General features: G+C 36.5%; 1 protein-coding gene across 3 annotated transcripts in view; it reads left to right on the top strand.

The window, feature by feature from the left end:
* LOC123530753 (palmitoyltransferase ZDHHC20-like) overlaps positions 1–13,827 on the top strand; it is a 30,049-nt gene extending 16,222 nt beyond the window's left edge. For 2 of the 3 annotated variants that reach the window (XM_053517035.1, XM_045311528.2), the window contains exon 3: positions 12,678–13,827. In XM_053517035.1, coding sequence (XP_053373010.1) covers positions 12,678–13,625 — 948 coding nt within the window. In that variant the 3' untranslated portion in view covers positions 13,626–13,827. Of the gene's footprint in view, positions 1–5,559; positions 5,719–12,677 lie in introns of those variants that run through there. The other variant, XM_053517036.1, reaches the window with a different exon arrangement.
* Positions 13,828–17,669: the final 3,842 nt, after the last annotated feature.

The raw sequence follows: 17,669 nt of genomic DNA, 5'->3' as shown, positions 1-17,669 counted from the left end.
TCTAAATAGCTTGGGACTTTTGTCAATGTTCATTTCTAGATGCCAGATAGGTTCTTCTTCTGACGAAATTTAGCCTCCCCGGAACGTGCTCGAGAAATACGAAACGTAGAAGTGTCTCCTTATAATTAGGTAAAATGTTGTGCCTGTCTAGTGGGTCGTTTTTTTAGGAAAAAAATACTCGACGTCCCACCCGCCTCAGCAAAAACTGTATCCTAAAAAAATCCAATCTCTGTCCTATAGGTACCGTCCTTTCATGTTCTTGGCTATCAACTGTAGCATTCCATTTGACCAGGGAAACATAGCCCCGAGCATTTTTTGCGCCCACATTCGTTTCCAACTCTTGAGAAGGTGAAACCTGTATTATCTTGAACGCTCCATATTCGGCATATTCCCCTTCTGTCTGCTTCTTACGTCGTAAAGTTTTTCTAACTCTAAAGAGTAGGGAAAACGATGTTTTATCGTCTCGGTTTGACTTTTTTCCCCGGGGATTATTCTTTGGGTGAAAACAACCATTGCTACGGGCTCTCTTTCCCGACGGCGTGGAATATTTCCGGGTCGTAGCCCCCCCTGTGTCTCGAGCTAACGCTCCAAGTCAAAAAAAACCCCCATTTTTGTGACGGGGGAAAGGTCAAAACACGAAATTTGAGTTAAATTCAACAACAGCCCAACTTTTGCGACACCGGCGTATGCTCAGTCTGGGAATCCCTTTTTTCTCTCTGCTTTACCCCCTCAGTTAATATTTTATTGCGAAACCTAAACTTACCGCCTATTTGTCGTTCCAAATTAGACCCAAAAAGGGGGACGGTGGTATTTAAATTTCATAACGTAAAACCGGCTAAATTGAACAAATCAAAAGAGTTTAAGTGCGTGCACAAGTTTGTGACCCCCTTCAAAAAGCTGGTGTAAAAAACCAAACAATTTAAATTTTTTTTTTTGGGTTTTTTAAAAACCCAAGGGCAAATATAGACACAAAGCAATCGATGTATAAATCAATCGTTTAAGTTATGTTTAGTACAAATCTCAATAATACATAATAAAAAAAATTTAACAAAAAATTAATTTTTAAAAAATTCCTGCATAGAATGTGCAAAATAACGCAAAGTCATGTATATCATGAGTACACTCTTTGGGGGCATTTTTGGCTCCGGAATGTTTTGGGTTTTGGTTGGCTGTACACGGGAAGACGCGCGCAACGCGGGAAAAAACTATCAGACACCTTTGCCCTTCCCAGCTCCCGAATGATCCAGTTTAAGACACGCCTTTTCTCGACTTGAATGCCCTTGCCGTCCGGAACCAAACTTTTATGTCCCCCTTTTGAATCCACTTGCACTGTGAGTACCATTTCCCCCAAAGGGGCGTCTAAGAACGATCCGGTTCAACTCCCTTTAAATTTCTGCACCGCCCCCTTCCTAAGCTTTTAAATAATTCGTTACACCTTTTAAGCGTGAGAGAATCCTCTTTGTTGGAAAATTTCGTTAAAAAATTTTCCGATATTCACAAGGGCCTTCCCGGGAAAACTGCTTAAATAGGGAAAATGTTTTTCCCAAAAGCTGGGTGTAGCGAGGTTTGGGTCCTGCTTCTGCTATGGGTTTCTTCGATTTCCTTTAGAGCCTTATTATATTAATTCCAATGTATGTCTTTCATGTAATGTTTGTGTAATTTTCAAAAAATCACTTTTCTACGTCCCTTTCCGTTTTTTTAATTTAAATTTAAAAAACAAAGTTTTTTTTTTTTAAAATAATGATCGTTGTAAAAGAGTAAACACTTGCTCGACCTCCTTTTAAAAAGACGCTTAAAGGAAACAAAATCCGTCGGTTTAAACCTCGCATTTTTGTTGGTTGTCGATGCGTAATGTAAAGAATACTTCGTTTGGGCGAGACAAAAGCTGGCCCTACGTCACGTCCCCCTCCCAAAAAGGGGGGATTAAGCCGGGGTTAGGGGTTTTACGGCTTAGGGATTAAATGGTTTTAAAGCCCCCCCGCTCCATTTCCCATTTCCCAAAGCCCCATTCCAAACTTGAAAAACGCTGATAAGTTTTATCACTCGACCCGAAGGGGGCACATCTTCTTCCGCACTATAGAAACCTAACGAGTCTGTTGGGCCGTTCATGGCTTCGTAACGTAGATTGTAGTTAGGTAAGAATGTTTTTATATAAACCTGAAGAAGGAATATAGCTATCGTACCAAAAATTTGCTGTTTATGTGTGTTTTTGAAATCCCTTTAGGCGAAAACGTTAGGTTGTCTAATTTGCCATTGAATCCGGGTTCGTAGCTGACCCGAATCGACTTGTTTTGACTCGTTTTGAATTAACGAAACCCCTCCCTTTATTGCAGCGTCGATTTGGGGTTTTGGCCTAGATTTTCAAGTTTGTACAGCCGGAACCATTCTCGGCCTAAAAGGGGCGCGTTTGCCCCAACTTCCCACTTTAGCGCAGCTAAAAAAATCATTTGCGAATGTCCCGAAAAAAATCCGCCTTTGATAAAGAATACTTTTTCCGGGGTATTGCTTGCCACAGTTCAAAAGTTCCAAACTTCTTGTAAAACGCGTTCGTTGCTTTCAAAATTTAAAAATTTTGATTTTTGGGAAAAACCATTTAAGCCTCATAAATCCGTATAAAAAAAAGGAAAATGGTTTTTTTTTCGTCTCGGAAAAGTTTGCAGAAAGCTCCCGTGTAAAACGGTTTTTTTAAAAAAAAGACCGAAAGGGTCGTCGGCTTAGGAATTAAGTGGATTAAAATGCTGCGGCACCGCTGCCCCCGCGCCCAAAGCCCCGAATAGGAGGGGATTAAAACCCGGGTTAGGGTTAGGGGGCTTAGGGATTAAAATCGGATTATTTGCCCCCTTGACCATTGCCCATGCCCCAACTCGTGAAAAGCCCGTTATATACTACAAAAAACAGACTGGGGCAACTTGGGAAAAATTTCACTTGGGGGTTCTTTCAATTTTTTCTTGTAGAGTAGATCTATTTAAAACTTTTGAAACAAGAACCGTTTGTTATATAAACACAAATGCCAATCCAACTATTACCGTAAGTGTCGGTCGGAAGTGACTGGGTTTGTAATTTTGCTTTGCTGTAACTTTGTTTTTTTTTACCAAATGACCTAAAAACAACCGGGGTCGCCTGCAATGACTACATGCAATCACCCTATGAAAATTGGTGACCATTGAACGCCCTTGGAAGCGTTTTCTAGTAGATCATTCTAGATTTAATTGATCAGAAATTGTTTGTAAACCGTGAGGTACAAATCCCAAACAATAGGAGTCGTCTCTCGATCACAGACAGTCATTCCATGAATTTCGCAAGCCCAAAAGTACTTCAGATATTAATCGGACACTATTTTCAGTTTCAAGGTCTCTTTGACCTTAACCTTCGACTTTTTGACCACAAAACTAATGATCACCTATTGATCACAGGCAATAATTGACATTGGCCTTTCACTTACAGACCCCAAATACAATATCCAGTGACCGCAGACACTTATCCAGCGAAGTTTGACCACAATGAATGCAGTAGACTCTACCCAAATTGTCTACCGACCCCAGACTCATGAATTAACAATAATGCCGTCATAACATTCTCGTCAATGACGTCACACTTTGAAACATACAAAATAGTGATTGGCCTATAGAATGTTTAAAATCAAATGTTAGATTGTAATTGTTGTGTAATTTATAAAGCAATTTAAACGCAAAAAAATGTCAAATATTTTTGTGGGCCAGTAATGGTCAACATAATGTAAATATTGTATGGACAAGAGACATTTAGTGACAAAGAATCGCCCGAAAAGCCCACCTCCCCCACTCCTCCTGTGCCAGGCTGTGGATTATTATGTAACACAGTAACAGGGAACTATTATTTTTAGCTCACCTGTCACAAAGTGACAAGGTGAGCTTTTGTGATCGCGCGGTGTCCGTCGTCCGTCCGTCCGTCCGTCCGTGCGTTCGTCCGTCCGTCCGTCCGTAAACTTTTGCTTGTGACCACTCTAGAGGTCACATTTTTCATGGGATCTTTATGAAAGTTGGTCAGAATGTTTATCTTGATGATATCTAGGTCAAGTTCGAAACTGGGTCACGTGCCTTCAAAAACTAGGTCAGTAGGTCTAAAAATAGAAAAACCTTGTGACCTCTCTAGAGGCCATATATTTCACAAGATCTTCATGAAAATTAGTCAGAATGTCCATCTTAATAATATCTAGGTCAAGTTCGAAACTGGGTCACGTGCCATCAAAAACTAGGTCAGTAGGTCTAAAAATAGAAAAACCTTGTGACCTCTCTAGAGGCCATATATTTCTCAAGATCTTCATGAAAATTGGTCAGAACGTTCACCTTGATGATATCTAGGTCAAGTTTGAAACTGGGTCACGTGCCATCTAAAACTAGGTCGGTAGGTCAAATAATAGAAAAACCTTGTGACCTCCCTAAAGGCCATATTTTTCATGGGATCTGTATGAAAGTTGGTCTGAATGTTCATCTTGATGATATCTAGGTCAAGTTCGAAACTGGGTCACGTGCGGTCAAAAACTAGGTCGGTAGGTCTAAAAATAGAAAAACCTTGTGACCTCTCTAAAGGCCATATATTTCACGAGATCTTCATGAAAGTTGGTCAGAATGTTCACCTTGATGATATCTAGGTCAAGTTTGAAAGTGGGTCACGTGCCGTCAAAAACTAGGTCAGTAGGTCAAATCATAGAAAAACCTTGTGACCTCTCTAGAGGCCATAATTTTCATGGGATCTTTATGAAAGTTGGTCTGAATGTTCATCTTGATGACCTCTAGATCAAGTTCGAAAGTGGGTCACGTGCCGCCAAAAACTAGGTCAGTAGGTCAAATAATAGAAAAACCTTGTGACCTCTCTAAAGGCCATATTTTTCATCGGATCTGTATGAAAATTGGTCTGAATGTTCATCTTGATGATATCTAACAGGGGTGGTATAGTACGTCATCAACAGGTGCGCGCAACACTTCCCGATGCGGCTTTTTTATGCCAAAACACCTCGATTCGGTGAGTAAACTTGCGATTATTTCATTGGAAACGAATAGATTTGGAAATGACATATAGTCTAAAGTACCCGCATGTGCCTCTAGTTTATCACTGACGTTTGCATTTTTCAAGAAAGCCTTCCGTTTAAGAGAACATTCGAGCACAATGCACTTCATGGAAACACTTCCCCATTCACCACACCATATTATATCGCATAAAAAGAGTTTTCATGCATTTCTAATGACTAAATGCCTTGACGGGTGTTATTTTATGGCAAACAGAGGTCAGTGATTCCTTAATTAATTATTGCAATCTATAGTTTCAAAGAAATCAGTAATATAAAATTTCGCCTTCCCGGTTCACCAGGTAAAACGATGCACTTCCCGGCTCACTGCCCGTGTGGCATCGTGTTTGACTTAATTATATGTAGCCTTTCAATTTATTTTGACGCATGGTACTTCGGTTGCTATACCAGCAAAACTAGTATTTAGCAATGAACGTTTATAAATGTCAGTAAAAAACAGTGTTTAATTTACCTTCTAGGGCTATATTATAACAGATTTACTCTTTCTTTTTCAGATCACAACAGAAACACCTGCGATATTCTGTTTATCAGAATTAAATTATGAAGCTAAACACTTGGGGTTCAGCAGTATGATATCCGTAGACAGATGAACATAAACTGCATATAGTAATTCATGCATTTCTCGGGAATAAAATGACACGTCAAAAAAAAAATCAGAATTGTAGAAAGAACAATACCCGCTTGTTGAGGATGTTTGTGAAAAAGTCAGAAATGAAGACCACAAAAGTAGTCGTTGTTTGAGGTTCATTCACTGGCAATATGTGCAGACACCGTTTAAAACAACTCACTGTTACGTGTGACCACTACCGTATAATATTTAGCCATGGACAGCTTTTGTAGACGGAATTTAATGTGATTTTGCATGACTTCAAACAATTGTGATTTTTTATTGAAACATGTTTTGTTTTGTCTGTCTGTGTTGAAGTCTCAGAGTCTTTTCAGTGCCTCTCCTTTCTTCTAAATAACATTTGACAGATTTTGATGAAAGGCAACAGCAGTATTAAACTTTGTATGAAATGTAGTTAACACTAATGTTCATAACGGGTAAAATACAACAATGTAAATATTCTTGTTATCTCTATGTTTTGGTCAATAAACGTTCACAGATTATACTACATTGCCACTTTATCAATTTTTGTGTGTTTTTAATGAAATTTCTGAGTTATAATTAGTGTAGTTGCACAAAACCTCAACATTTTCCAGTTTAATGGTTTCAAGACTTATTATATTCTGATTTTTGTTTATTTTGAAGTTTAGGCAGTGCATCTCCACTTCCTGTCTTTCTGTGGTGTCTGAATATTTCCAATTGTTGAGAATATGTGACGTAGAGATGTACACTACTTCTTGATCGAAGAAAATTAAAGCATACAATGTGGAAAGAATGTGTCAGATATGCGATCTTAATGAAACTTAAGGTGAATTTCATTTTTTTTTTAAATGTTGAGTTATAAAGAATTACGTCCAAAGTTAATGAAACGTTGTCATTATACTCGTATTTATAAGTGTGTATAAAATTTAGAATTGCTACAATCAAGTAATAAATCTACTTTCGTTGATTTGTGTAAATATATAACATTAGCTGATAAAAAGGAAGATGTTGCTATGTCTTGAAAGTGTTTGTACGTATGTTTATGTCACAACGGCTTCTACTGTGTAAGGGTTTAAATAAAATATCAGTAAAATTTCTTTTTTTAAATAATCTTTTATACAACAACATTTTCAACAACTAAACAGTTTAAGAAAAGCAAAATAATTTACATTGCAAGTAAAATTGTTCTACCACTGTTCAAGCTCACCTCGAGTTTTAACATGTAATTGGGTGCACTAAGATTTGCAAGCAAAATCTGAACATTAGTCAAATGTTAAATCCCGAACCGCTTTCTAGTGTTGGTTCAATCGATGTCCCATTCTACTACGTGGTAATTATAATTCGGTTGCAGTCACTCTTGGTCTTTCCCTGCTCACATCTAAAACTCCTTACTAAGAACATTTCGTTGGCGCGATACAGTAATTTCTCATTTTTCCCGAGCAATTGTGATGATCACGTGGCCCTGAAACGTTAAACAAAATTAAATAGTAGCATATCATTTAAAACTAAACTGCATTGGTGAGACTTTATACCTTTAAAAATATTTATTAAAAGGTTGCTCCTTTAAAAAACAGCACATGGCAATAATTTAACTATATAATTTTGCTTTACTTAGCATATTATCAATGCATATTCTTATTTGTCTCATTGAGTCTTGCCTTGAACTCAAGTTCGGAATCAAAGCCATTATACTCGACCATTTTCGATGACACGCCATATATAGTTATCATGAAACAAGAAATATCTTTAAAAATGATGGTCGGCGAATTGTAATAAGGAAAGAAGTTTATGAATTTTTCATCTAACATTCATCTTTCATCTAACATTTTTCAAATTGCAAAACTAAACACCGCACTTTAACGATTTAAATGGTTCTCTTTTAATTTTTCGCAAAGGTTTCTAAGGTTGCAATTTTGTTTCGTTTATCCTTAGACGAATAATTACAGCAGTAGTTTGATGAAGATTCATGAAGCGGTTCATGTGAAGAGGTCATTAAACGTGTTTATATTTTTAGCTATATTGGTCCTTATCCCCATTTGTAACAAAATAGCAGGAGACCTTACGATATTGTTACACATCGAGTTTGATAAAAATCCATTACATTTTAGTGGTTAATGCGAAGAAAGGCATATCTACTTTTAGCTATAGTGGTCCTTTATAGGGCCCACGTTCCTATATAAATAAATTTGGAAGAGGACCTTATAATGATGCTCCAGACCAAGTATGACAAAGATCCACCAAGCTGTTCATGAGACGCTGTATAAATGCATTTCTAGTTTTAGCTCTAGCAGCCCCTAAAAGGGGTCAAATGTCCCAGCTGAACAAAGTTGGCTGCGGGCTTAATAAAGATGCTAAAGATAAAGAAAAAAATAATTTAAGGATTTTTTTTGATTTTTTTATTTATTATTTTTATTTATTTCTAAAATATGCCACATGATCCCGCTTTAACAAATGCATATTCGCTATTCATGAATCTTTGGACAATGACGTCACACCTATAAAAAAGTGAAGGTCAAGCAAAACATACAACTGTAATTATTTCAATATTTCTGTTTCATAAGCAAAGTTTGACCGTAGTCATATCACATAGATAAACTGTATGCAGCGTACCTTCATTTCTGTGTAACGAGATTCAGTCATTATATAGCATATATATAATGAAACAGATTTCATCTGAGTTCAATATTTGCATACCATACTAAAGAAAAATATTCATATATAATAAATCAGTTAAATAATTTATAACAAATATATCAAAGCAAACAAGTACTCATTTTAATATGCAATCTGAATAAGTCACAAAAGCAAGAAACCTTTTCATATACAGACGACAATTATAACAAGGAAAATCTTTTAAAAAGCACTTCTCTACATAAAAGACTTTTATCACACTCTTATTCATGTGATACGCAGACCGTATTCAGCTCTTCCTTTAATTTGATATATATTAGTATTTGAACAGGTTTTTATCTTATTTATTAAACTTACTTATCATTTAGAGATATATCAATATTCTTGCTAAATATCAGAGCCAAAGTTAGCTTTAAAACTGTGAACAGCGTCGTTTAGGATAAACGCTAGCTTTGTCTACATTTCACTCAGCGTAGCACAATCAACAGAGTGAAAGAATTTGACACTCTCGTCCAATCAGGCAGAGTGTTGCATAAATCTTCCATTTTGATAAATTATCTATAATGCGTTATCAAGTAGTTTGATTTGCAAACTGAAATCACGTGGCATAGGTATCGAAAACGAATTTAGACGGCGTCGCCGAAAAATATTTAGAGTAACAAGTTAACTAATGGCTTCCAAAATACTTTCTATTTATATTATTATGTGTCGAAGTGCCTATCTAACTATACCCCTTATTAAGGTTTATCTACTGTAACATTATTGAAATTAAATCAGTTATTTATATCTATACCTTCAAACAGCAACCGACATAGCCGTGACAAAGGTACGGAGACCTAGTTGAGCGTCGTTGAAATCCTTGTCTGGGGTAATTCCGTTAGAGGATGTTCTCCACTTCTCAAATATTATGTCGTACAGCTTTTGGAAAATATAATACGTCAATTATGTCATGCATGCCGATCACTCAACAATCCTTTTTAACATATATTGGCAATTCCATTGATGCAGACTAGAAGTTTTGTTTCCATTTTCATCTTTCATGTACCTAAAATAACAAATATAAGGACATGATAGAACATAATTATATCATACATATGCACGTTTATAGTATACAACATATATAATTATGTTCAAGATATGCCGCGTTCTTTTAATATTATCTTCAAATGCTTAAATAAAGTTTACGGACCATCTATTGCAAGCACTCTGACAATCAGTTATTCGAATTAATAGAACTTGCAGGCAAGCGTGATCACATTTACATGAGCACTAGCCCGATGTTAGTCATGCTGGAAATTGGTGATCCGGGAAGGACATCAATTCAGTTGGTGAACCGGGAAGGCAAAATTCTAGTTTACTGATTTTCCGGAAAGTTTAGATTCCAGTGACTAATGAAGGTATCACTGACATCTGTTTACTATAAAATAACACCCGTCAATGCTTGGGTTTATCAGAAATGCATGTAAACTCTTGTTATGCGACATAATATGGTGTGGTGAATAGGGAAGTGTTTCCATGAAGTGCATTGTGCACGAATGTTCTCTTAAACGGAAGGCTTTCTTGAAAAATGCAAACGTAAATGATAAACTAGACGCATGTGCGGGTACTTTAGACTATATGTCATTTCCGAATCTATTCGTTATCAATGTAACAATCGCAAGTTTACTCACCGAATCGAGATGTTTTGACACAAAAAAGCCGCATCGGGAAGTGTTGCGCGCACCTGTTGATGACGTACTATACCACCCCTGTCTAAGTCAAGTTTGAAACAGGGTCATGTGCGTTCAAAAACTAGGTCAGTAGGTCTAAAAATAGAAAAACTTGTGACCTCTCTAGAGGCCATACTTGTGAATGGATCTCCATAAAAATTGGTCAGAATGTTTACCTTGATGATATCTTAGTCAAGTTTGAAACTGGGTCACGTGCCTTACAAAACTAGGTCAGTAGGTCAAATAGTAAAAAAAACCTTGTGACCTCTCTAGAGGCCATACTTTTCATGGGATCTGTATGAAAGTTGGTCTGAATGTTCATCTTGATAATATCTAGGTCAAGTTTGAAACTGGGTCAACTGGGTCAAAAATTAGGTCAGTAGGTCTAAAATTATTAAAATCTTTTGACCTGTCTAGAGGCCATATTTTTCAATGGATCTTCTTGAAAATTGATCTGAATTTTCACCTTGATGATATCTAGATAAAGTTCAAAACAGGGTCACGTACCTTCGAAAACTAGGTCAATAGGTCAAATAATAGAAAAACCTTGTGACCTCTCTAGAGACCATATTTTTCAATGGATCTTTGTGAAAATTGGTCAGAATTTTTATCTTGATAATATCTAGGTCAAGATCAAAACTGGGTCACATGAGCTCAAAAACTAGGTCACTATGTCAAATAATAGAAAAAACGACGTCATACTCAAAACTGGGTCATGTGGGAAGAGGTGAGCGATTCAGGACCATCATGGTCCTCTTGTTTGATTTGGTATTGTACATTTGTTTCGAAGTTTCTTCAGGTCTACATTATGGATCGATATTTTACCACAGGGTCATGCATAAAATAAAAGGGAACTAGATTGTGTGTTGTCGCCCAGAAATAGTAAAATGTCAAAAATTAAGGGCCATAACTCCAGGAAAAATCGGTGAACCACAACATTCCAAATATGTACACAAGTAGGCTTGGCAGTGGTAACTCCTGTTAAGTTTTGGGGAATTCCAACCAGTAGATTAGGAGAAGTAGCACAGCTCAAAGAATCAGACAAATCAAGGGCCATGACTCCTTTGAAATTCAATAATCAAAACATGACGACAATATGCACAATTATCGCACATGAGGTTTAATGAAATTCAGCCTAATTGTAGACTATACAGAAGTAGTGTAAATACTGTAAAATATGACAAATCAAGGGCCATAACTCTGCTAAAAATCACTGAACCAGAAGATGCCAATTAGATCTATTTGTATAACTAGTCTTTGCACTTATAATTCATATAAGGTTTCGTGGATTCCCCAAAATCATATAAGACATGTAGCTAAAACATCATAAAGTTTTAGCTAGTGTAGGAGGGGTTGCATAAACAAACTTCGTGACATACAGACAGACGGACAGCACTAAATCAATATGTCTTCCCGACTACTACACTGGCAATAGCTTTATCAGGTCAAGTCGTTCTAACGTTGTTTGAGCGGTGAATTATGTAGAACAGGTGGAGAAATATGGACGAAATTACACATGTCCTGTCTTATACAAGCATTATTTAATGGAATTTATTCCCGGTATATTATGTCAGTTTCTTAGCAGATGTGTTCATTTATCTGTGCTTTTGTACAGTCTGACGGAGGAAGGAGACTTTCGTCACTTTTTGAGAATATCGCATCATATAGAATCTACAATGCTTATCGGGAATAAATTATTATTGGAACACTTCGTATTCAAAAGGCTACTTCTTCAGAAAAAAAAAACAACATATAAATTTATTTCATACAATTATTCGGGTTTGTATCTGAAAAATCGGCCAAAAACTTAACGCAGCGTAGTTCCTAGATTATTGCAATATGCAACGTAGTCAAGTGGATACCTTTCTGTTTCTTACTTTCATCATAAATAAAGCATATTTGTTTCAGTGTAAGATTGAAATATCTTCCACGTTAACACAAGATGCAATATAGCTACGAGCGAAAATGTAAAATATGGTGTTCATGAATGTAATATAATTATGTTGATCTTATATGTAGATTCTATGTAAAACAAATAAATTTTCTTTTATTTCATGTTTTGACTACATTTACCCATTTTATAGTTTCTTACTAGTGAAAATATATTTGATACTATTTTATATAGGCCTACATGTATATAAGAAAACAAAGATTTTACAAATCCTGTTTAAACACTGAAGTTCTTGAGCTTAGATACTCAATGGCCTTTAGCTTTGTGTGATGGTCGTTTACCAACATGTCTCTTGTCCTCGCCTAGGGGTCACTTGCTATAAGGAAAACTTTTTTTAAAAAATTCTTCTTGTCTAAGGCTGCAAATCCAAGTTTAGACGTTTGGTTTGTAGCATTTGTAGTGGTCCTCTACCAAGTTCCTTAAAATCATTGCCATGAGGTTCAAATTTGCCCCGGCCATGGGTTGTGGTCATTTGTTATACAGATACTAACATAGGAAAGACTTTAATAAATTTCTTGACCTTGAGCTTAAATGTTTGACTTATAGCATTGTGTAGAGGTCCTCTACTAAGAAATAATATACACATTTGGGGCAGACGGGCGATATTGGGCAATCGGATAAAACAGTTTCGTTCTGAAGGATAATTGACTGAACAGTTGAAGACGATCGTGCACTATTCAACTTTCTATGTATTTGGATTGTACTAACTGTTGCTCGTATACTATTTTTCAGAAACTGATAGTGTTTATCATGGTGTTCCAGTCAACAACAGAACTTTACGCGTTCATGCATTACATAATCCCCTACGTGTTCCAAGACTACAGTCCATGGACCAGGTACTATATGAACGTGCTAATATGGTTCATAGTGATCAATATGTTGGCCAACTGGTTTTGTGTGATGCTGTATAATGCAGCATATCCAAAGACGAAAGACAACCCCTTTCTACAGGTTGAACCACAGGACGGAAATCTGCCTGATCAATTTGCCGCACGCATTCAACAAGCGTCCAGTCAAAACGGAATTAATGGGCATTGTGTATACGATATGACAGCGAAGGAGGCCCTTCCATGGAATTTCTGTGAAAAATGTTCGATGCACGTGCCATTTCGTGCACATCATTGTGACGTTTGCAAAGCATGCATTCTTAAAAGAGATCACCACTGCTATATGATGGGAAACTGTATAGGTTTCAACAATCAAAGATACTGGATTATTTTAACATTTTACGTGTCACTTAACTGTATTTTTTGCGGTTTCTTTGTTTTAAAATACGTCAGAAACATTATTTGGCCAGAATTAAATTCTTGGTCAGATATACTTTTCCCTTTAACTATATGGCGGACTATGTTTGGAAACATTACTGATATACAGTGTATTTTGATACTGCAGCTGTATGTAGATGCCGTATTTGGATTTCTTGCCTTTCTTTACTTCAATTCTCAAATGACAATCAGCTTAGCAGGGAAGACATTATTTGAATTGGTTAAGAATGTTCCAATCAAAAACTCGAACAGTTTCAACAGAAACATGAAGTCTGTTTTCGGAGATTTCTGGGGTTTGAACTTTCTGTTTCCGATGACATTAATTTTCCGCCAACGAGATGACGGCATACACTGGGATGGTATAAAAATTGATCATAACGCAAATGAAAAGAAGACTGATAATGCGAGAGATTAAAGACAGACCTTTACAATCAAGTCTAAGCATGTTACACAATCAGTAATAAAATGCTGAAAACTGATAAGTTAGTCACGGTATTTCCTTCCGAATTATCTAACTACTGGATTTTTTTATTACTTATTTACATTGGTACGTTTGTGTTCCTCCTTGTATGTAGAATGCACATGCAAAAAATAAAGAAATAAAAATATAACAAATAGAGATGATTTAAATAATACATAAAATATTTAAATGTCCTTGCAGTTACTCTTTGTTCTTCCAACAAAGTTCGTAAAGTAGTCAATTTCAGACTAAGTTTTACGCTACATTGAACAGTGTCCATCCACATAAGAACATAAAGAATACACAAAATAGCACTGTCAAAACAACCTTACTCAAATGTTACTTCAAATTAGATACCTGCCATTAAGCTCAATTAGGGAGCAATACGTCCACTTCATGGGTCATGAGTTCAAATCCTGATCAAACATCCAGGACTGTACCTCTGACTGCCATATACTTGCCGAGATCGATTAAACACTGGTAAAATATCCAGAAACAGCGGTTTAAGATTCGCATCTGTCTATATTTAGTATATTCATTACGACTTATACATCATATTGGCAACATATTCTTTATGGAGTTTTCGTGTTGGCGCGTATGGATATGTTGTATTGGCGCTCCTTATTTGTCGTGCTGTCGTGTTGTTTTGACGTAAATATTTATATCAAAATTTATTTCCTGAAATAAAGGAAACTCGACGGAAAATATGTTGCGTTGGGGCAAGGAAATACAGCTTTTATCTTTAATTACGTACAGACGGACGAACAGATGGTGTCTTTTTGGTCACAAACATTCAGATTTTGTCATTTTCTTTCAAAATAAGTTTTTATTTGCAGTTATTTACCCAAAATAAATATTTTATAAGCACTTTTTTCTTATTTTACTGCTAATATTTTAAGCCAAAAATGGCAAAGTTCAGCAAATGTTCTGGACGGCGTGCCCGTCGGGGAAGAACATTGTTTTTAATATTCGATTAGGCAATACTACTTATTAAAAAAAAATTCACTTTGATACCTTACTTTTAACGCTTTTAATAATAAAATGAAATTGATGAATTGTTCGAAAAAATGCGACCAAGATTAACCGGTAATTATTCAAGTGAACACCGGTCGACGCACGACAATGCGATACGACATTATGAAAATGTCGCTTCGTATTGTCGAGTGTCACTACGCGTGTCGTGTATCGTTTGGAATTGTCGCGCGTCGACCCTCACCCAAACCCGCGACACGCGACATACGATACGACATTTGGAAAATGTCGCTTCGCGTTGTCGAGCGTCGTTTGTGATTATCGCATGTCGTTTTGATAATGTCGCCGTCGCGTTTGCAGGGTCGACACACGACAACGCGAAGTGACATCGCGACATTACATAGCGACAATGCGATATGACGCTCGACAACGCGAAGTGACATCGCGATATATCGTGCTTTTGAAAGGCGACATTTCAAAGTGGATATCGCGACATTGTCGTTTGGGATTGTCGCCGTCGTTTGCGATTGTCGGGTGTCACTTCGTAATGTCGCTATGTTACTTCGCGTTGTCGTATGTGGCCAGCTATGGTCTTTATTAAGTAAGCTATGGTCTAGGTAAGCTATGGTTTAGGGAAGCTTTGGTCTAGGTAAACGAAGATATAAGTGAGCTATGGTCTAGATAAGCCATAGTCTTAGTAAGCAATTGTCTAGGTAAGCTATGGTTTTGGTAAGCTATTGTCTAGGTAAGGGGTTGTCTAAATAGCTATGGTCTAGTTAAGCTATGTTCTATGTAAGCTATGATTTAGGTACTAGTAAGCGTTGGTCCAGGTAAGCGATTATCTATGTAAGCTATGTTCTAGGTAAGCTATGGTCTGGGTAAGCGATGATCTAAGTAAGCTATGGTCTAGGTAAGCTATAGTCTAGAAAAGCTTTGGTTTAGGTAATTTATGGTCCAGGTAAGCTATGGTAAAGGTTAGCTATGGCCTAGGTAAGCTATGATCTTGAACGTGCTAATATGGTTCATAATGATCAATATGTTGGCCAACTGGTTTTGTGTGATGCTGTATAATGCAGCATATCCAAAGACGAAAGACAACCCCTTTCTACAGGTTGAACCACAGGACGGAAATCTGCCTGATCAGTTTGCCGCACGCATTCAACAAGCGTCCAGTCAAAACGGAATTAATGGGCATTGTGTATACGATATGACAGCGAAGGAGGCTCTTCCGTGGAATTTCTGTGAAAAATGTTCAATGCACGTGCCATTTCGTTCACACCGTTGTGACGTTTGCAAAGCATGTATTCATAAAAGAGATCACCACTGTTATATGGTGGGATACTGTATAGGTTTCAACAATCAAAGATACTGGATTATTTTAACATTTTACGTGTCACTTAACTGTATTTTTTGCGGTTTCTTTGTTTTAAAATACGTCAGAAACATTGTTTGGCCAAAATTAAATTCTTGGTCAGATATACTTTTCCCTTTAACTATATGGCGGACTATGTTTGGAAACATTACTGATATACAGTGTATTTTGATACTGCAGCTGTATGTAGATGCCGTATTTGGATTTCTTGCCTTTCTTTACTTCAATTCTCAAATGACAATCAGCTTAGAAGGGAAGACATTGTTTGAATTGGCTAAGAATGTTCCAATCAAAAACTCGAACAGTTTCAACAGAAACATGAAGTCTGTTTTCGGAGATTTCTGGGGTTTGAACTTTCTGTTTCCAATGACATTAATTTTCCGCCAACGAGATGACGGCATACACTGGGATGGTATAAAAATTGATCATAACGCAAATGAAAAGAAGACTGATAATGCGAGAGAAAAAAGACAAACCTTTACAATCAAGTCTAAGGATGTTGCTCAATCAGTAATAAAATGTTGAAAACTGATGTTAGTCACGCCATTTCCTTCCGAATTATCTTACTACTGGAATTTTTTATTACTTATTTACATTGATACGTTTGTGTTCCTCCATGTGTGTAGAATGTACATGCATAATTAAAAAAAATTAACAAGTAGAGATGTTTTAAATAGCACACGAAATATTTAAATGTTCATACAGTTTTTTTTCGTACGTTCCGGCTTAAACTTAGTTCGTTGACCTCGCTTAAGGTCTTTCTGGGTTTCGTCTGGTGCTTGCTTAAGCCGAGTTGTAGGTCTTCATTTAATGTGCTAAACAAAACGGTCAGATAGATTGGTCTGCTCCCCGTCGATGTGGTCCCGGCCATGTCGATCGCCCCCAGCAACTGTCTTGTCCAGACTGCTTGGGCCTGTTTCACAAAACCTTTGCGGAAAAGGTATGAGGATTTTAAGAAAGTTTTTTCCCCCAGTGACTCTTGCAGATTAATTATTTGAAGTATAATGTATGTGGATCTTTTATAATGTAAGAATGGGAACAGTTCTAGCGCTGATTGATGAGTATGCCTTAAGTCTAAACGTAAATATTTTATGTTTTATTAGTCCCTGTATATTTGTTTTATAATATATTGTCTCTCATAATTCTTTTAGAAAGGTTTTCATGAATATTTCACGAGTATGGATGTATATGTAATGTCATGAACAGTAAGACTTAAACAAAATCAATGAAAATATTGTATTCTGTATTCTGTACAATATTGTACGAACTTCGTACGCATTTCGTACGATAAAAAACTGTTTTACAAAAGTTCTTAAATTTGCGACAATCGTACGAAGCCAGTTACGAATTTTCTCACGTTGCTTTCCCTTACAATATCGTTAGGAAACCGTTACATCAAGTCACAAATTTTAAAACGTTTTTCTTTAAATTTCGAATATGGTAAATGGCATTGAAAATATTTCTTAGTTATAATTAAGTTGATAAAACTTCTTCATTTTAATATTTTGTTAATATAAATAGCTACCCTTTCAATAAATATCGAGCTGCGGTGGCATGGTGCATGTGCAATTTTACTCGTTGTAACAATAAATATTAGCACTAATAAATTATTCAATAGAAAATTGATCGTGCTTACATCACGGAACAATTATGTA

The sequence above is a fragment of the Mercenaria mercenaria genome, chromosome 1 (genome assembly GCF_021730395.1).
Source record: "Mercenaria mercenaria strain notata chromosome 1, MADL_Memer_1, whole genome shotgun sequence".
NCBI lineage: Eukaryota > Metazoa > Mollusca > Bivalvia > Venerida > Veneridae > Mercenaria > Mercenaria mercenaria.
The sequence above is the reverse complement of the archived record's forward strand: the minus strand, read 5'-3'. Positions and strand labels throughout refer to the sequence as shown.